At 42.8% G+C, this 20,592-nt stretch overlaps 2 protein-coding genes and 1 long non-coding RNA gene across 7 annotated transcripts in view; 2 read left to right on the top strand and 1 right to left on the bottom strand.

Moving 5' to 3' along the window:
- The window catches only part of Anln (anillin actin binding protein), a 46,002-nt gene extending 43,303 nt beyond the window's left edge, over window positions 1–2,699 (bottom strand). For both annotated transcript variants that reach the window (XM_042695144.1, XM_042695143.1), the window contains exon 1: window positions 2,535–2,699. In XM_042695144.1, the coding sequence (XP_042551078.1) occupies window positions 2,535–2,552 (18 nt within the window). In that variant the 5' untranslated portion in view covers window positions 2,553–2,699. The remainder of the gene's footprint in view (window positions 1–2,534) is intronic.
- LOC122120896 lies at window positions 1,874–12,937 on the top strand. The gene is made up of 3 exons (XR_006149807.1): window positions 1,874–1,886; window positions 10,964–10,969; window positions 12,799–12,937. It is a non-coding gene; the product is annotated as an uncharacterized LOC122120896 (long non-coding RNA).
- A 5,210-nt stretch (window positions 12,938–18,147) lies between these two features.
- The window catches only part of Kiaa0895 (KIAA0895 ortholog), a 30,575-nt gene continuing 28,130 nt past the window's right edge, over window positions 18,148–20,592 (top strand). For 2 of the 4 annotated variants that reach the window (XM_042695145.1, XM_042695146.1), the window contains exon 1: window positions 18,150–18,216. In XM_042695145.1, the coding sequence (XP_042551079.1) occupies window positions 18,192–18,216 (25 nt within the window). In that variant the 5' untranslated portion in view covers window positions 18,150–18,191. Of the gene's footprint in view, window positions 18,217–20,592 lie in introns of all 4 variants that reach the window. The other 2 variants (XM_042695148.1, XM_042695147.1) reach the window with 2 other exon arrangements.

Raw genomic sequence — 20,592 nt, forward strand, 5'->3', positions numbered from 1 at the left:
ACTTGGAAGTGATCAAGATCTGATCATTTCCCACAAGATAAAATCTCTCTCAGCAGACACAAAACGTGCCTAAAATATTCAGTAATGGCCATGCCCACATTCCATTCCTGTCAGTTAGAATACTTGTGAGTCAGTGTAGTTTCAGTTACCAGGAGCAATGGGTCACAACAAAAGAATGTGGTTTTGCCATTCAAATACACACAAGTATTCTCTTGTTTGCAATGGATTCAAATATACCCATGAAAAAATTAAAGATAAGCAAAGTAGGTTCCCTAAACTGTAAATATAAAGCTAATAATCCCCAAAGGTTAATAATGCTAAGGAAATAATATATCTACATAATCTTAGCTGCTCAATATATCAAGATTTTAAGGATTCTTTTGAATATGCTTTCCTTCAAATATCACACTTTCTTGAAACAGTAGAGGCATTTAAAAAACATAAAATAACAAGTAATATAATTGGGAAACAAGATATATGAATGCCAGGACAAAAAGGGGTCAGTATGTTGCATTAATGTACCAAACTAATTTCTTTCCTATGTTTGTAGCATGACATTAACAGCCTCTCAAATAGTTTTCTGTGTTCCATGAGTTTGAGTAGGGATCTGCTTGACTTTTGGCCTTTTTTAAACAAGGAACTGTATCAGAAGTTCATTTTACAGGGGGAAAAAATAGGATGAATGTAATCATCAAGCACCTAGAAGTTGGAATCAATTCAAATGGTTCACTCATGACCAATTAAGGAAAGGATGGAAAAGCTGTTATTCCAACTGCAACGGATCCAACTGTCCATTCGTATTATAAACTATGCATGTTAAACCATCGCATTACTAAGAACATTCTTTCATCTGAGATTTGTACTTGCTTCAGAATGACATTTTAAAGTAAAACAAAGTACAATTTATCAGCCAAGCAAAATGTTTTGCTTCTGTCAGTGACTAAGAACATATAGCATTGCTTTAAGAAATTCTATTTTGCATTCATAACATGTCCTTTTTTATTTCTATGTGACATCTGGTGTGTGACTAGCCCTATTCTCTAAAGCTATTAATACAAAAGCAGGCCCTGCACTTTTCTATTAGAATCTTCTAAGTATGCTTAACAAATCCATGAGTTTTCCCCAAGAAGAGTGAGATTTGGAAGCAGAAAAAAATAGATAATTATCACATCTAAATACCAGGAAACTGCAAGGGTTGAAACCTTTAATTAGTATCATAGACTTAGCTGGAAGAACTGCAGCCACACCCCACCTACCGAAGAATATATTACTACTTAATTGCAATTTTCAATGTAGGTTAGAGCCATGTTTAAGCCTATTTCCCAACAAAGCAAAACTCATGACAGTTTGAAACTTGCAGAACAGCCTACAGAAAGAGTAAGAAAGAAAAGAGGAACTGTCCTGGAATAAAAAGGAGTCAAGCCACAGCAAACTCTTCAATGTATCAATGTGCATTCTCAACATGAAGCTAAAATTACATGGATAGCTGGTGGCTCATGTCTGTAATCTTAGCTCCTCAGGAGGCCGAGATCTGAAGATCTCCATTTCTGCGGAAGGCAGCCCAGAAGTCCAGGCTAGGGAAGTGGGTAAGAAAGACTCCTCTCTCCAATTAACCACCAAAAGGTGGAAGTGAAACTGCTGCTCAAGTGGTAGAATGCTAGTTTTGAGGGAAAAACAAACAAAAAAGAGCTACGGGGCAGTGCCCAAGCCCTGAGTTCAAACCTCAGTACAGGTGTGAGCACCACATGTCCACACACACAGAAATAATCCACTCTATAAAGATGGAATCCCTCTCCTATTTTTCAGTGAGCCAAAAATGAGGAAGGTCTCGTTGGGTGATGTGTTCCCTAAACATTCATAGGTTCACTTCTTGTGTTTCTGTGAGTGTGCAACGCTTCCATCCTGGGCTGATGGTTCTGGTTTTGCACACACTAGGCTAGCCAGCCATTTGCTTTCCTTAAAGCGCCAGGCTTGGTATGAAATTGAGCAATCAGATGTGAAGGAGGAGGAACAGACTGGGGAGGCGGGGGGAATGCCACGAAGAAGGATCAGCGGTCATTGCAAAGATAGCATCGTTTTGTGCACAGATCCCCAGAGAGCCAGCAGCGCACGCGCATCACCACACCCCTCCTGCCAGCGCACGCGCATCACCACACCCCTCCTGCCAGAGCTGTACCCTCGACGAGCCCAGCCTTTTCCGTCGGACCCCGCCTCGCTCCCCAGGGCCGCTGTGGGAGACCCCTCGCTGTCAGAGCGCTGCCAGGGGTTTGTGCACCAGCGCTTTTTCTAAGACCCGACTTCAGGCCTTCCTCCCGCGGGTGACCTACAAACACTTATCCCAGCCCAGTCCGCGACCCCGAGGCGCCGGGACCCCGCACGCGCGGGCCTCGCCCGCACTGCGCACGCGCGCACACGCTCGCACGCACCGCTCCCCGCCGGGTGGGCCAGACGCTGACGGGAAAGCGAGAAGGGAAGGGACGGGAGGGCGGGGACCGAGACGGGTCATGGGGGACTGCGCCCGCAGACTTTCTCACCTCCGTGAACGGGTCCATCGCCCCAAGCGTCACCTCTGGACTACGAGACTATGGAAACGGTGGTTCAAAGTCAGGAAGACAAAAGAAGTGAGTTTGGGTCCCCGCCGTGTATCTCCGCAGAGTCCCGGCACACGGAAGTCCTCCCGCCGCCGGCTTTCCTCTCCCCGCGGCCTGTGGTTGTCAGACTCGGCCCCCCAAGGCAGCCGTTCAAATTTGAATTTCAGCGCCTGGCCGATGCGCATGCGCGCGGGGCGGGGACGCGTTCTGCCCCGCCCCCGAGCTGGGTCACGTGGTTCCCAGGCGCCCAATGTGGGCGGAGTCTCTTCCCTGCCAGACCCTGGCCCCTCAGCTCCTGACGCCGAGGAGAGAAGTGCTGTGCTCCCGCCCCGCAACTGCCTCCCAGCCCCGCTCGGCCCTTCCACTCCTGCTCAGCCCGATCCCCTCCCACCCACTGCCGTGGTTCGCTCCGGCTTGCCTTCACCTCCTAAATAAAGGGTTGGGAGTCGGGGGACTGAAGACCCGCTGGGTCTCGGGCCAGGTCTTCCCCCCCATCCCACCCCACCCCCGCTCCCTCCCGCTGTCACCGGGGGCTGCAGGCTGGAACCTCTTCGGAGCAGCTCTGGCGGGTCAACGACCTGTCTGTGGTCACAGGGAAAGTGGAGGTTTAACCTTATCAAGGTGTGTGTGAAGACTTGGCATGCAAAACCCTTGTCCTGCTGTTTTGAGTTGGTAGGCATCTCTGTGTAGCCCAAGCTGGCCTTGAACTCCTATCGATCCTCCCCAGCCGCAGGATTCCTGCCCCAAGGCTGGGATTCTGGGTCTGAGTCAGCATGTCCAGCCGGCTTCTATTTTAAATCCCTTAGAACCCGTAGTCCATTCCTTTTACATCCAATAGAAAGGCCGCCCAAAGGTACGCAACTGGTACTGGAGACGTGGAAATCATCCCATTGGCAGCCCATCTTCTGGTGTCCTCCCTCGATCAAGCTGAGTCTCATTTCACCCACATCTTCCATCTGAATCTGGGAGGACGGGGCAATACTGCAGCGGCTTTAAAAAGTCCACTCCCATCCCTTTCCTTGGAAGTTGAATCCTGTCGATTGCAATAAGCTTGATTCTGGAAAACTTATTTCTGGTCCAGACTAGACTCCACCAGAATTATGTGACCTTTGGCTTTAAGGAAATCATTTAACGATGTGTTGGTTTTTGTTTATTGGTGTTTTATTTTTGTTTTTACCTTCTGGAGTGATGGATGCCTCTGAAATTACAATTAAAATCTCTACACACAAGAAAGCTGTTCAGTTATAAACTATTTAACATAGGATTCCATGAAGTTCACAGATACAAGGTGAGGAGCCTTTGGCTCAGCTACCCTGTGCTTTAGTTTACTCACCTGTTCAGGAAATCAACTACTCTGGTTTCTTCACCTAGTAAAGAGGCAGGAGGGTCATATGAAAATCGACAGATCCAGACTCAGAAATATTCTGCAATAAGATATCTCTCAGGTGTGTGATGTGTAGAATCAACAAGTCAAAATGTGCTTACTGATGGACCAAGGGAAAGGATAATTTTTTTTTTTCAAGTGCAAACAGAAAAGTGGAGTGTATGTTCAGGGAGTGGCAGTGTGTGACTGCATCGGGAATGAGTCACTAAATATTTATGCAACCGTTGTGCCTTCCGGCTACCGCCTCCCAGAGGCTTACTTTTCTAATAAACCACCTCAACTAGATTCTAATAAAGACTAAAGAGATAAAGCACCTAACAAAGTGAACTACTCTAAACATTTAGTTTATCTCTTAGGTCTTTATCTCGGTGGCTGAACAAATGAACCACTTACTATATTCCGGGAACTATACTGCACACATATTTAAGGGCACTCTCTAGAGTACCAAAATTGTTTCCTTGGCTCCTTCCATTCTGGAACCTTGCTAGTTCATTCTTTAATTTATAAGCTAATTTACTTATTTATTATTTATTTTGTCAGTTCTGGGGCTTGAACTTGGGACCTGATCACTCTCACTAAGCTTTTTCCACTGAAGGCTAGCACTCTACTACTTTGAGCCACAACAACATTTCTGATTTTCTAGTGTTTAATTGGAGATTAAAAATCTCATGCACTTTCCTGTTAGGCTGGCTTCTAACTGCAATCCTCAGATCTCAGCCTCCTGAGTAGCCAGGATTACAGGCATGAGCCACTAGCACCTGGATTATAAACTATTCTTTTAAACCAGAGATGGGGCTTGACATCAGGATCGAGACACTGTTTCTGAACTATTAAACTCAAGGCTGATGCTCTATCACTTTAGCCACAGCCCCATTTCTGGCTTTTTGATGATTATTTGGGATTAAGAGTCTCACAGACTTTCCTGCCTGGCTGGCTTCATTTGAACTATGATCTGAAGATCTCACCCTCCCCCTAAGTAGCAAGGATTACAGGCCTGAGCCACTGAATCCTGGCTTGGAATGATTTTTTAAAATTATGTTACAAGGTGGTAACGCACACCTATAATCCTAGCACTGAAGGTGAGTCAGGAAGATCAGCAGTTCAAGGCCAGCTTGTGCTACTTAGACTCTATTGCCATGTGTAACTTAAGTTTCCTGGATAAGAGAATTTCCTACTCCTGTTTACCTTCCCATTTTCCTGGTAGAGCCATCTTGATTTTAATATTCATTATTCATCCCCAAGGAAATATATGTACTTTCATAACATCTACATATGTATTCACATTAATAGATATTGTTTAGAATTAATTTTATTATTTTAGCTATTTATTTTGTGTTCATGTATACGCTGGTATTAGAGCTTGAACTCAGGGCCTTGGGCATTTGTTCACCCTACCAGTTGAGCCATACTTCCAGTCTGGCATTTATTAATTAATTGGGGATCAGAGTCTGGAAGACTTTTTTGCCAGGTGCTGGCTTGGACCTGGATCCTCAGATCTCAGTCTCCTGAGAAGCTAGGATTACAGGCATGAGCCACCAGAGTCTAGTGTAAGTTCTACTTCCATTATACATACTCTTTGCCAGTTTTAGCTCAACATCTTTATGAGACTCATCTTCACTAATATATATTTTTGCATTTTCATTCACTTTCACTGCTGAGTTCTGTTTACAAATACACATATCATTTATATATCCATGACCCTATTAATACACTTTTGTCTTGTTTCTACTTTTTTATTCCAAATATTCCATGGTGCCATGAATACTCCCATCTCATGCAACACTTTCCTTAGGAGAATATACTTGGGACTTAGATTATTTCAGCAAGTACATTTCAAAATTCTCCTCAGGTATTATTCACAATTGGATCAGATTATTAGATCATTACAATAAATATACAGCAGTATCATTACCATTTAAAATCCTTTTCCAAATGGTTGCAAAAGTTTATACTGTGATAACAGTTATGTTGTTAACAATTCATGATCATGACTGTTAATCAAATTCCTCCTCTGGAATAAGAAGCTTTGAAATTTTTCCATTGTTTTGTGCATTTTTCTAGTTGTTGTTGTTGTTGTGATGGTGGTTGTTGTTGTTGTTTTTACTAGAGGATAGATATATCCTCAGCCCATTACGGTGCTGTCTTTTTCTTCTTGATCTACAGGGTTTTTGTTATTTGTTTACTACTTGCTGGGGGAAAAACCCTTGTTGAAGTTGTTGCTTGTAGATAGCTTTTCTTAGTTGTGGCTTGGCTTTTTGCTTTACAAAATTCCACATTTATGGAAGTAGTGATGTTAAGGTTATCAAAGACTTATTCTTCTTTAGGTTACACATTGTTTATAGGTTTTATGTTATTTTTGTAACATGTAAAAGGAGAAAACAGAACAAAATGATTGATTATTAAAAATAGGGCCAAATATTAAAGGCAGAACCCCTCTGTAGAGAGAAACTTCAGGTCAAATGACCAGCAGTCAGCCTTAGCCCCTTTACATCCTTGCTAAAAAGCAAAAATACATTTCACCCTCTCTCAAGTTTATCAAGCTGGCAGCTTTGCAGTTTACTACAAGCTTTGCTGAAGCCATCGACAACCTTGAGGCTTATCATCAGCTGTACTGAGTTGCTGTATTAGTCAGGAGCTTATAATAAAAATCACTTCTGTAAAGGAAATTTCAGTGCACCCCCAATCATGGGAATGAGTTTCTAACATTTTGAGATTTAAAATATGCTTCCCCTTCCCAAGGTTATGTTTTGACTTCTGTAAGCCAAGGGTATGTTTTGACTTTTTGTAATAATGTTTATAGCATTGATAGTAGCCATTATGCAGACTAAGTCAAAATTATGTTTGCCTATGTTCTTGTGACTCAAGGCTAAGTTTTGCTTCTGTAACCTTGCTTTCTTGCTTTAGTAAACATCACCTACATGAAACCCCTTCCTATAAAAATCCCTCATGAAAAGCAAACGGGTCTGCTTCTCCAGCTCTGCGAGCTGGCTTCCAGCCAGTTTGAGTGCCGGTGACTCCTTTCTCCAATTGTGGTTTGAGTCCCGCTGGCTCTGGGAAATGGGATGCAACAGTTTTTAGGTTTCATGTTTTCTTAGCTCACAAGAACTCCTTTTAGAGGCTGGGAAGTTGGCTCAGTGGTAGAGCGCTTGCCTTGCATGCCTGAGGCCCTGGGTTCGATTCCTCAGCACCACATAAGCAAAAAGAAAAAAGCCAGAAGTGGCGCTGTGGCTTAAGTGGTAGGGCACTAGCCTTGAGCTGAAGAGCTGAGGGACAGTGCTCAGGCCCAGAGTTCAGGCCCCACAACCGGACAAAAAAAAAAAAAAGAACTCCTTTTATACATTGAGATCATAATGATATTCTCCTGAATTTTCTTCTAAATGCTTTATGAAGAATAAGTTTTAATAACTTCATTTTTTTGTCTAGATACATTTTGGCTCTCCTCTCTCTCCCCCACTTCCACCCCCACACAGTAGTCTTTATGGTCACTATTGTCTTTCCTTTTCCCGTTCCCTGTAATTGATAAATACTGACTTCGTGTACCTGTAGGTCTGTGTTGGAGCTCTGTATTCTGTTCCACAGGTCCATTGGTCTATTTCTGTCCCAATGACATACTGTCTTGGTTGTAGTGTTTACTGATATTAGATAGAATAAATTCAGCAGAATTATCTGTACAAGAGGAAGGCTTTTTGGTTTTGTTTTTTTTTTTTTGGGGGGGGGGGGTCTGGTAGTGGGGCCTGAACTCTGGGCCTGGTGCTGTCCCTCAGCTCTTCAGCGCAAGGCTAGTGTTCTACCACTTGAGCCACAGTGCCACTTCCAGCTTTTTTTCTTTTTGCTTATGTGGTACTGAGGAATCGAACCCAGGGCCTCTGGCATGCAAGGCAAGTGCTCTACCACTGAGCCACCTTCCCACCCCCAAGAGGAAGTTTTATGTGGCAGTTCCACACTTGCCTACAAGATACCCAATCAACTTCACCCCCTCTGTCCCTAGCTCTTATCTCTTCCCCCGTTCTTAAAACAATTCCAACAGGTTCAATTATATTTCACACATGCACAGATGGTACTTCATAGTTTTAAGAAGAGAACCATGGATCTGAAGCAGAAATAACTTGCCTTGGGAAATGAGTATTTCTTCCTTCCCCTCCCATTCAAACAAGGGCAATGATTATGGCTTCTGTAGGCAAAGTTGATGGAAGATTACGAAGCACGAAATCTGATAGCATTGCTTTCCACAAGGACACTCCAAATGCTATATTTTATAGTTAATCTTTCAAAACGCATTCACACACCTTCTTAATTGACAACATAATAACATGGATATTTTAATTTTTTACAGGAAGAGAAGAGACCCAGGCCTAACCATAAGGCAGTGACAAGAAAGATTAGATGCAAGTTGCCTGGCTTAGATTATCTGGCTGAAAGTGCACATTCTTCAGGTACACTCCTATTTCCATTTATTAGAAGAAATAAGAGCCATCAAACAATTGTTCTCTACAGCTGGGCATGGCAGCACATGCTTATAATTCCAGATACTCAGGGACTAAGAAGGGAGAATGGAAAGTTGATGGCCAGTCTGGGCACTTAAGCAAGATTCCCTCAAAATAAAGAACATGGCTTATTTGGTAGAATACATACTTAGTGGGCAGAAGGCCCTAAATTCAATCTTCAATACCGAACAAAATGTTATCTCCATGTTACTGGGAATGGCTATTTTATTTATTGTAAGGTAAACTATTAATGATTTTTAGTATCATATAATGTTTTTTCCTTTTCAAGTTCATTAATGAAAATCTTTCAGATTCCAGAGTAAGGGAATGCATATTGTACTTTTTTAATATATTGGTTTGTTTCCAAAAACTAATGAAACTACAGGCATATTTCCTTTATTCAATAGAATTTTCCAGACATGAATGCAACTTTAATCATCTTTTGATATTCTCCAGTGGTTAATAAGAATAGTAAGGGTCTTCATATTTAAAAGACCAAAGTAGGAACTGGCAGGGTGGCTCAAATGGATAGCATGTCTGCTTAGCTAGTGTAGGTCCAGAGTTCAAACTCCAGTGCTGTCAAAAAGTATCTCTCTCTCTCTCTGTCTCTCTCTCTCACCCCCCCCCACACACAGAGTATATCATGTATTTATCATACTATAGCCTGTATATTGACAACTTTAAATAGCTAAATGTGAGTCCAATTGAATGCTATGACTTCCAAGATGTGTCCTATATGGTCCATAGTGAAGTCATCTTCCTCCTAACTACTCAGTTTCTACTGTTGTATTTGACATGATTTCAGATGTTCAGGAAAGTTGTAAAGGGTTTATGCATATATACATAGCAATAGAAGAAAAGATAAAACAGAGATTCCTAAATTCCATGAATGACTCATCTCCTCCCCCCTCCCTCCCCTCCTCTCCCTTTCTCACCCTTCCCCTCCTCTCTTTTTCCTTCTCCTTCCCTCCCCTTCTCTCCCTTCTCCTCTCCTCTCTACTTCCCTCTTCCTCTACTCTTCCCTCACATACTCTCCTCTCCTATCTTTTCCTCTCATCTCCTCTCCTCCATTTCCCTCTTTTCTTTTTTTTTGGGGGGGGGGGAGGAGGAGGGTCCGGTTGTGGGGCCTGAACTCTGGGCCTGGGCATTATCCCTCAGCTCTTCAGCTCAAGGCTAGCACTCTACCACTTGAGCCACAGCACCACTTCCGGCTTTTTTCTTATGTGGTGCTGAGGAATCGAACCCAGGGCCTCATGCATGCAAGGCAAGTGCTCTACCACTGAGCCATCTTTCCAGTCCTTTCCCTCTTTTCTTAACCTCTCCTCTCCTTTCTCCTCCTGTCCTTTCCTTTCCTTTCCTGTCTTTTTCCCTCCTCCCTTCCCCTTCCCCCCATTCCTCCTCGCCTCTCCTCTACCCTCCTCCCTTCATTCCTTTCACTCTTGTCTCTTATTGCATACCTATGTATTTACACACACACACACACACACACACACACATACACACATATGTATACATACATATCCTCAGAACTATTTAATGACAAAAGGGCATAAAATAGCCCAGAAAGGGGCTGGGAAGGTGGCTCAGTGGTAGAGTGCTTGCCTTGCATGCATGAGGCCCTGGGTTTGATTCCTCAGCACCACAGAAGCAAAAAGCAAAAAGCCGAAAGTGGTGCTGTGGCTCAAGTGGTAGAGCACTAGCCTTGAGCTGAAGAGCTGAAGGACAGTACCCAGGCCCAGAGGTCAGGCCCCACGACCGGACCACCCCCAAAAAAAAAATAGCCCAGAAAAAAATCCATATATACTTATGTGTCACTTAAAAATAGGACATGTAAGCTGGGCACTGGTGGCTCACCCCTGTAATCCTAACTATTCAGGAGGCTGAGATCTCAGGATCACAGTTCAAAGCCAGCCCAAGAAGGAAAGTCCATAAGACTCCTCTCCAGTTAACCACCAGAAACAGGAAGTGGCACTGTGGTTCAAAGTGGTAGAATGCTAGCCTTAAGCAAAAAGAGCTCACAGACAGTGCCCAGGCCTGGAGTTTAACCACCATGACCATTGTGCCAACATCATGAAGTATACTTCCACAAACTACTACAGCTGCAATCTTTTGGACTACATCATATATTATAGTTCATTGTTGGCTGAAATCATATGACTTGCACATACACAGTTATAGTTCTATAGTAATATAATATTTTCTGTAGGTCTGGTTGAATGGACAGATAGGCAGGCAGGCAGACAGATAGATAGATAGATAGATAGATAGATAGATAGATAGATAGAACCTAAAGCCTGGCTGGCTCCTCATTCATCTGCCTCACAGCTAAATTCTGAAACATTAAATTCTACCCAGCATGCTCTTGTCTGGTAGGCGATATCATCAGCACCCGTCACTCTAAAATATCAGCCTTACAGTTGCTCACACCTCTAAATCTCAATGCTCAGGAGACATAGGTAGGAGGGATTTCAGTCTGAGGCTGACCTCACGCAAAAAAAACCAAGGCAGAAGTGAGAGCTCCTGTCTGAAAAATAACTAAAGCCAAAATGGGTAGTGAGAGGGAGGTGGTAGTGCTGGAAGCCTGGCTCAAATGCTAAGAATGCTTGCCTAGCAAGCATGAGGCCCAGAGTTCAAAAAACCAGAACTTCCAAAAAGCAAAACAAAACAAAACCCTGGTGGCACCCAGTCTTCTTCTGTCAATCTGTTTCTCTTTCTCAGTCTTACTAGCTCCTCCCACAAGACCATACATGGACAAAACTCTTCCCAGTCTTCATAATGGAGTTTGTTGATTTTTGTTCTGAAAAAGAAAAAAAAATTCTTTTTTTTTTTGCCAGTCTTGGGGCTTGAACTCAGAGCCTGGGCTCTGTCCCTGAGCCTCTCTGTGATCAAGGATAGTGCTCTACCACTTGAGCCACAGAACCACTTCAGGCTTTTTCTGTTTATGTGGTACTGAGAAATCAAACCTACGGCTTCATGTATGCTAGGCAAGCACTCTATCACTAAGCCACACTCTCAGCCTTCCCCTCCCCAAATTGTTTCTTATTAGAGGTAAATTTATACCAAAACTCCAAGAACTACTTTATGAACAGTTAATTAAGTAAATGTCTGGCCACAGTGCACACTGTATGTCCTGCTATGTACCTTGTAATTGGAACAGATTAATATGAATGTTAACTAAGCAAGTTACTTACGAAATAAGAAAAATAAGCTTGGTAGCCTTTACATAAACATCCCAATGCATACAGGAAGTACTGTGATTCCTAAAGATGTCGAAGTGATTCAAGACAATGCTGCTCCATGACAATAAAAATGACCATTAAAAAATGACCATAAAAGGAAAATTCATTCCATTGGGTCAGCTACAAAGGCATTCTTGATTATTGCTGATTAGTGTGTGTGTGTGTGTGTGTGTGTGTGTGTGTGTGTGTGTGTGTGTTGGTCCTGGGTCTTGAACTCAGGGCCTGGCACTGTCCCTTAAGACTGGTGCTCTACTACTTGAACCATATCTGTACTACTGGCTATTTTCTGGTTAACTGGAGATAAGAGTTCCATGGCTTTTCCTGCCTGGCCTGGCTTTGAACTGCAATCCTCAGATCTCAGCCTCCTGAGATAACAAGCATGAGCCACCAGCTCTGACATTATTTGAAATTTTTTAGATTTTTTTTTTCTCTCAGCATATATCAGTTATTCAAAGGGGGGATTATTGTGATATATCTTGGGTGTGTATGTGTGTGTATGCTGGTCCTGGGACTTGAACTCAAGGCCTGAGCACTGTCTTTGTGTTTTTTGCTCAAGGCTGGTGGTGCTGTACCACTTGAGCCACAGTTCCAATTCTGGGTTTTTGGTAGTTAATTGGAGATAAGACTCTCATGGACTTTCCTTTCCTGTTTGGACTGACTTCTAATTGTGATCTCCAGATCTCAGCTTCCTCGAGTAGCTAGGATTACAGGCATGATCCATAGGTGCTGGCGTATTGTGACATTTTCATAATGAATACATGAACCCCATCAACCTACGATCTCTATCACTCTCCCTTGCCCCACCCTTTCCTTCTGTTGCTTGAAATTTTAAGTTAGTATGATTTTAAGAAGTGTACTCAGCGTCCATAGGGAAATTACAAGTTGTTAAAGGCAGCTTTAATAAATTCCTAGGTTGTTTTTGCAATTAGTGTTTTGAAAATGCATGTTTATGCATAAATATTTATTTCTAGTCTTTTCCTCGAGGAAAAGGGATGCTTTGTCAGTTAAGATCAGCATGGAAAAGTCACAGATGGGTCCCTTCAAGAGGCCAACTCCTGCCCGAGGAGCAGTAGCAAGGCCCTTTAGGCTCCTTGGTGCAGTCATCCTTGGTTTCACATTCAGTAGAATTTCTCTTTGGCCATTAGAGTAAGCAAGAATATAGACATTGCTGGGTGTTTATATTTGCTTTTTGTTTTGTTTTGGTGGGTTTATTTTTTTCTTTGATCTTTGGGTACTCACAGTTGGTTGCAAATAAAATTCTCTGACTAAAAAAAAAAAAAAAGAAAGAAAGAAAAGTAGATGTTTAACTGAAAATCCAATCTGTCATTTTGTCTGTAATAGAACAGGTAGAAAAGAAATTCCTCCGAAGGATGGAATTGTTCATTGTTCCGGTAGAGTGTAAAAAACAATACTGATTCAAAAGCAGCCAGTGGGCCAGCTGCAGATGCTGTACCCAAAGGAGCCCAAATCTGGCACAAAATCAGTAATTAACAAAGCGAAGGGAGGTTGATGGGGATGAATAATTGCATAGCTTAGAATAGTAAAAAGCAGCTGATGACATTCCAAGTTTTATAAAACGAAGATAACCCTTTGTATTCATGAATTTGTTGGCAATTTGTTGTTGCCACTGTAGCACATGCAGAATACATTCTTGAATATTTTGATGGCATGGAGACACACACCATTATACTATTCTTATTAGTAAAGATATTTAGAGATCAAAATGATCCACAAGAAAATATTGGTAGACTGAATATAAAACTAGCTACAAAAGTGAAGAATGAGGCTTAACATGGTGATACATACCAGCTAATGGAGAGGCAGAAGCTGGAGGATTGAGAGGCGAAGGCCAACTCAGACAGTAAAACTATATCTGAAAAATAAAGGAAATAAGGAAAAAAGCTGATAGGGTACTTGCCTAGATATACAAAGTCCTGGGTCCTGGGTTTACTCCTCAGTATTGAAAAAAGAAAAAGTAAAAATGTAAGGAATAAAATAATTATTGTAGGTGAGCTAATGATGGGGACATGCATTTGTTGGAATTTGATATATATATATATATATATATATATATGTATAATTTGCAAACATATAAAATCTTCTCTGCTAGTCAGTAATTTCCTTGATGATGTCATGTCTTTTTATTATATGTATTTACTTAGGCAGTACGGTGGATTTGAACTCAGGGCCTGTCACTTGTTAACAAGTACTCTGCAACATAAGTCACACACATCAGCCTTTTTGCTCTAGTTATTTTCTTCTTCTTTTCTGTTGGTGGTACTGGGATTTGAGCTCTGGGCCTCTCAAGTTCTTTCTCATTTTGTTTGGCCTATTGGTGCTCTACCACTTGAGCCACAATGCCAGCACTGTTTTATTATTCATTAATGCTTATTTTGGAGATGGAATTTCACAGACTTCCCTATCTAGACTGTCCTCAACCATTGATCCTCTGGAACTCAGCCTCCTGAGTAATTAGCATTATTATAGGTTTGAGCCACTGGTATCTGGCTTTTTTCAAATAGTGTTTTGCTAACTTATGCTGGTCTTGAATTTTGATCTTTCTCATCTCTGCCTCCCTAGTAGCTGGGATTACAGGCATGAGTCACCATACCTGCTTCATATTATTATGTCTTTTCATGTATTTTGAAAACATCAAGTATACTACTATATAAATACTCATGGAATAGAGAAAGTAACACACATCTTGGTAATTTCAAAATATAATGATCATGGGGCTGTGGACATAGCACAGTAGAGAGTGCTTCCCTACCAGCCCAGGGATTTGATGCTTAGGAACAAAGAAAGGGAGGGCAGGAAGGAAGGAAGGAAGGAAGGAAGGAAGGAAGAAAGGAAGGAAAGAAGGAAGGAAGGAAGGAAAGAAGGAAGGAAGGAAGGAAAGAAGGAAGGAAGGAAGGAAGGAAGGAAGGAAGGAAGGAAGGAAGGAAGGAGATTAGAAAGGGAGGGAGGAAAGGGGAGAGGACAGGAGAGAGTGAAATTAAGAATGCTTTAGGGGCTGGAAAGGTGGCTCCGTGGTAGAGCGCTTGCCTTGCATGCAATGAGGCCCTGGTTTCGATTCCTCAGCACCACATAAAGCAAAAAGAAAAAAAGCCAGAAGTGGCACTGTGGCTCAAGTGGTAGAGTGCTAGCCTTGAGCTGAAGAGCTGAGGGCAATGCCCAGGCCCAGAGTTCAGGCCCCACGACCGGACCCCACCCCCCAAAAAAAAAGAATGCTTTAGTAAAAGCATTCAGAGTAAATGTCAGCACAGTCACAGAACATCTAAATTCATAACATCTTTTAAAAATATCCTTAAGCTTGCCAGGCACTAGTAGCTCATACCTGTAATTCTAGCTACTCAGGAGGTTGAGATCTAAGTATCCTAGTTCAAAGCCAACCCAGATAGAGAAGTCCATGAGACTTTTGTCTCCTGTTAACTAGTAAAATGTGGGAAATATTCCTGTGGCTTAAGTGGTAGAGTGTTGGCCTTGAGCAAAAAAAGCAAAGTGAGAGTAAGAGGCCCTAAATTCAATCCCAAGAAAACACACACACACACACACACACACACACACACACGATATTTAACAATTTTTGGAAGTATCTTTTAAAAACTAGAATTTGAGAGATGCACTTAAGTCCAACTTGGAAAACCAGTTTCGGAATTTAAGGAATGTAAGGAGGCTCCAGGCCTTTAGGACTTGTTGCTAGAGTAACTAACTGCTCATACAAATGTTCAGCACTGTAACTAGCCTAGATCAGCTTTCCATCCAGGCCCTTCATATCATCTATGCTCTTTCTGCGATCATTTGAACACTCATAATCCTCCTATTGCTCACTTATTTATGAACTCACCGATATTTGCTGAATGCCTTCTTTTTTTTTGTTACTAGTATTTGAACACAAGGCCTTGTGCTTGCTATGCAGGCACTCTATTGCTTGAATCATGCCTCCAGCCCATTTTTTAGCTGTTTCAGATAGTCTTGCTTTATATGCAAGCTAGTCTAGACTGAATTTTTTTTATACTTCCCACATAGCTAGACAATGTGTGCTAACACACTCAGATTTTATTTGTTGAGTTGAGGTCTCACTTTTTTGCCAAGGCTAGTTTTGAACTTCAAACCCCTCAATCTCAGCCTCCTGAGTAGCTGGGAATATAGGCATAAGCTACTGTATGAGTCCTAACATGCACTATTCCTGATGCTCAGATTATAGACATGAACAAACCAAAATCATTGCACTTATACATCAGTCCTGCATTTGTGGTCCAGTATAGGAGAAAAAAATCAGTGCATGTGTGGTAATTTATCCTAGGAATGCATACCGCGTATAGCCAAATCATTCTATGTGATAATAAATTAGAAAATGTACACTAAGTGCTAAGAAAAAAATTACGCCATAGGAAAGGAGTAAAATGTATTTATTTTTCTAGTACTGGAGACTGAACCCAGGGCCTGTGTCTGGTAGACAAGCATTCTTCTACTTGAGGCATGCCCACAGTCCAGGAGTGGAATTTTAAGTAACATGGCCAGAAAAGTCCTCCCAGATTAACAGCATTTGGATTAGGTTCCAAAAGGAAGTAAGAACTCTTAGTATCTGGCAGAAGAGCATTCCAGGCAGAGAAAAACCAAATTGCAAAGGCCCTGAGGGGAGACAGTGCTGGTCATAGTGTATCTGAAGCAGGGGTTCCTGGGAGATGAGGTAAAATAGGTGCCTGGAGGCTCAGGCATAAAGTTGTGCACAGGTATTAAAGGGTTTGCAGCAGAGGAGTGACATGTGTGATGCATCATTCTGGCCAGTGGGTTTTGAGTACAGAGTAAGAGGGGAAAAGCTCTAGGGAGAGGAAGACTTCCCCCAGACTCCCTCAGAGTTAGGGAGACCTAGAGGCTCCAAATACAGTCATACTACAGAGGGTGGTCCTTTGAACCAGAGTCCTACCAAGTGACTGGATTTTTATTTAGTTTGAAGATAGTATTAGTAGTGTTTTTGACAGTTGGGATTTTTTAAAAAGCAAGATGAGGTTATCTACTATGTGATAGTTAATATCCAATGATTTCTCCTCATTGGAAAAGAGGCAATCTATCACAAATCCTCTGTCATTCTTAGAGTATTCCACGCCTCATAGTGAGCTTCCTTTCATTCCTGAATTTGAAAACACACCAATTATTTCCACATCCTATGTCAATCTTGAGAAAGATGAAGAGTAACTGTGGCTTTCTGAAAACTGCCAGCACTGCCTCTTGAGTTCCTTCGTGGCTCTAAGCCCTGCCAGGCTTTCCTCATTTCCCTTCAGACTCTCAAAACCTGAAGCAAACACTTACACAGTTACCTCATTTCCCACAGGTATTGTAAAAGATTTCAAATTTCATGAACCTTAAAGTGAAAATGGATGTAATACTCTGCCCTTATGCACCATTCTACAGTTTGTCTCACACTTTGAATTTCCTGTGGTCAACAGCAAGCTGAAAATATGAAACAGAAAATTCCAGAAATTCCCAAGTTTTAAACTGCGTGCCCTTCCCAGTAGCATGATGAACTCCTGAGCCATCCATCATAGCAGACAGGAAACATCGCTTAATCCAACATATCAATCCTGCATATTGCTACCTGCCTGTTAATAGCTACAGATTTCCAGATCAACTGTCAGTGATTGATGTTGGCCAATTATTACAGTATATGCTGCATATTCTGTTGCAATACTACTTTTTGTTATTAATCGTTTGCTGTGCATAATTTATTAATTAAGCTTTTACCCAAAGGGTGTGTGTACAGGAAAAAGCAGTATCTATAGGGTTAGATGTCCACCATGGTTTCAGATAACCACAGGAAAGTCTCCCTTGTGGATAGACGGGCTACTGCAATAAATTGAAAAATAACAGCCCCAACAATTGCACAATCTCAAATTTAAAAAGCTGTATTTTAGATTCAAGGAGAGAATGCTGGAAGAGTGTCAGCTGATGTTTTCTGTCTCTCCCATCCTTATTCTGGTGGGCTCCACCTGAAGTTGTCTAGCTGTAACTAAAGGAGACTGGGCGTGCAATTTCACACCATTCATGCCATCGGAGTTAAGCTCCCTGAATTGAGTGCAGAATTGGGAATAGTCATTCAAATACTTGGGCTCCGCCCACAAGCCTCGTTATCCCGGGCCTGCGCGGTGCGCGCTGGGAGTTGTAGTTCCTCCCTTTACGAGCCCGGCCTCGGCCGTACAGCGCCCCTAGCGGTGCGCATGTTCGGCATGGACGCCGCGCGCGGACGGAAAGCGGAGCGCGTTTCCTAGCAACGGGGAGAGGCGACGTCACGGTGGCGGGTTCTAAGCCTCCCTGCCAGCTGGAAGCTGCGGGGTGCACCTCCGGGCTCGAGGGTGAAGGGGCGCTGCTAACAGCCCGGGACCGCCGGGCTCCGTCGCCCGGCCAGCAGCGCCTTCCGCGTGTCCTCGCCACCCGCCGAGGCCTCGACCCCGCACCTGGGGAGCCCACCGGCCCGGCCGGCCCGGGAGGGACCATGCTGGAGTCTATCCGTGTGACTGGTGAGTGCGGGAAGGGCGGCTGTGCGGGGACGTGGCCCGGTCCGTGTCGGTGGGCGCCGGGCCGCAGGAGCCTGCGGGAGCCCGCGGGAGCCCGCGGGAACCTGCGGGTCCGGAGCTCGGCGGGGGTGTGACAGCGCCCGTCCGCTGTGGTGTGCGGTGCTGGGAAAGCGGGGCGCCGCGGAGACCCGTACGGCCTCGCCCCGCACTGCACGGCCCGGCACGGCCCTGCACCGCCCCTGCACCGCCCCTCATCGCACCGCACCGCTCCTGGGAGAACTCGGGTGCCCCTTTGTGCTTCCTCGCTAATCACTTTGAATTGGCATTACGTTATGTAAAGCACGGGCGGCGCTTTAAACCTCAGAAAGCTCACTTGCCTTTTGTTATTTTTAAATAGAAATGCCACTTTTTAAAGGTCTGATATATTAAAATAATTTCCTAGGTCATTTGATTCTGCCGGAAAGCATTTCTGCAAGATAGATTTCATAATGAAGAAAACCTAATCTTCAAACGATGTCAAACTAAGCCAAGAAAATTGTAGCTCCAGAACATTGCAGTAGCAATAGAACCAATTTCCTGAGGGTTAAAATGTAAAAGCGAAATTTGATTGCAGTGAAAATATTGATGACTTTAGTGTTGTTCACTTGGTAATTGGTTTTATAAAATGCAGAGCTGTCTTTGTGTAGTCAGGCATTGCTGTGATTTATCTTATTGTTATATCAAAACAAAATACAGCCAGCCAAGATCTAAGATGCAGCTGAAACTAGCGAGACACACACACACACACACACACACACACACACACACACACACCACACACACACACACACACACACACACCACACACACACACACACACACAGAGTTAACCTATAGCCTTCCTGAGAGCCATTGTGTTAGAGGAAAATAATGGTAAGATTCTATCACAATGCATGTTACTAGATTTATAAATCAGTTGGATTGAAATCATTTTTCCAGAACATGATACTCATTGTAGAGAGAATATGAATAAAATAATAATAAATTAGATATTTTCATCAACTAGGCTGCATTACAGAGTTGGTCTGATATTTTAGTATGTAGTTAGTTGGAAGTTTGAATTTTTATTAATAGAAGTCCCCTTAAATAGAAGACTCATTCCCATTGACTTAATTCTCTTCCCATAATTTAGTATTAGCACCCTTCTCAATCCAACTCTGTGTGTTGCATACCTGGACAGATAATTTAGCAATGCATTTCTATCATTTAATGGAAATCAAATATATTGTTATTTGAGTTCAAGCCCCTTTAAAAATAATTGACCACGTCTGTTTTCAAAATAGCTTCTCTATTTCTTTTACACAGTACTTGACAAATTGAAATAGCTGTAAGGCCCTGTGCTCAGTGTTGCATGAAATACCAGAACATTGATCCGGACTGCCAAAACCTTTGTGAAGTGATGTCAGTCTGCACCATGTCCTCCTCTTCCTGGCTGTCTCTCAATGTTCCTCCATGTTCCAGGTGCCCACATCCTTCTACTTAGTGAAAGAACGAATTGTGTTAAAAGTACATATAGGAACAGGCTCCCTTTTTTCTGCTTTTAAATAGCTGTAACTACATTCTAGTTATTTTATACTTCCAAGCTGAAGCAAGTAAATGCTTCTGAAATCACTTCCTATGTAGTATTCTTTGCTTTCAACTTAATCACGATTTAATATAATCTAAATTTAGCGGGGCTGTTGATTAGAGGAGTAGATTGAAACACAGACATAAACTGTACATAGCTTGAAATGAAGCAGAGAAACAGTAATGGCTTCTTTGCCACCTTCCTTCCTTCCCTCCCTCCCTCCCTTCCTTCCTTCCTTCCCTGCCCCCCTCCCTCCTTCCCTTCCCTCCCTTCCTTCCTTCTTTCCTTCCTTCCTTCCCCCCAACTCTTTTCTTTCCCTTCCTCTTAATAGTTTGACTGTGTTGCCCAAGATGGTCTAGAACTTGAAATCGTACTGTCTCAGCCTCCCAAAAGCTACGGTTACAGATATGGACTGCCAAGCCAGGCTTGCTATTATTGATTTATTTTCACTTCTTAAAAAATTTAAAAAATGTTATTATCTTTAAGTAGTTATAGAAAGGAGCTTTCTATTCAACACATGAGTTTTTGAGTACAATGCATCTTGATCAATGTCACTGTTTCATCCTTCTCTCCCATCTCTTCCAACCCCACATATCCCCTCATTTATTCGTTTTTAGGAAATGTTGGCAGTCCTGGGGTTTGAACCTAGGGTCTTAACACTTTCTAGGCTAGTGTAGTCCTGCTGAGACACATCTTTAGCCCTGATTTGTGCAGCTTATTTTTTAGTTAGGGTCTCATTTTCTGCTCAGGCACAAACCTCAGCCAAGATGCAC

The sequence above is a fragment of the Dipodomys spectabilis genome, unplaced genomic scaffold, assembly GCF_019054845.1.
Source record: "Dipodomys spectabilis isolate Male_0828 unplaced genomic scaffold, ASM1905484v1 ptg000178l, whole genome shotgun sequence".
Taxonomy (NCBI): Eukaryota; Metazoa; Chordata; class Mammalia; order Rodentia; family Heteromyidae; genus Dipodomys; species Dipodomys spectabilis.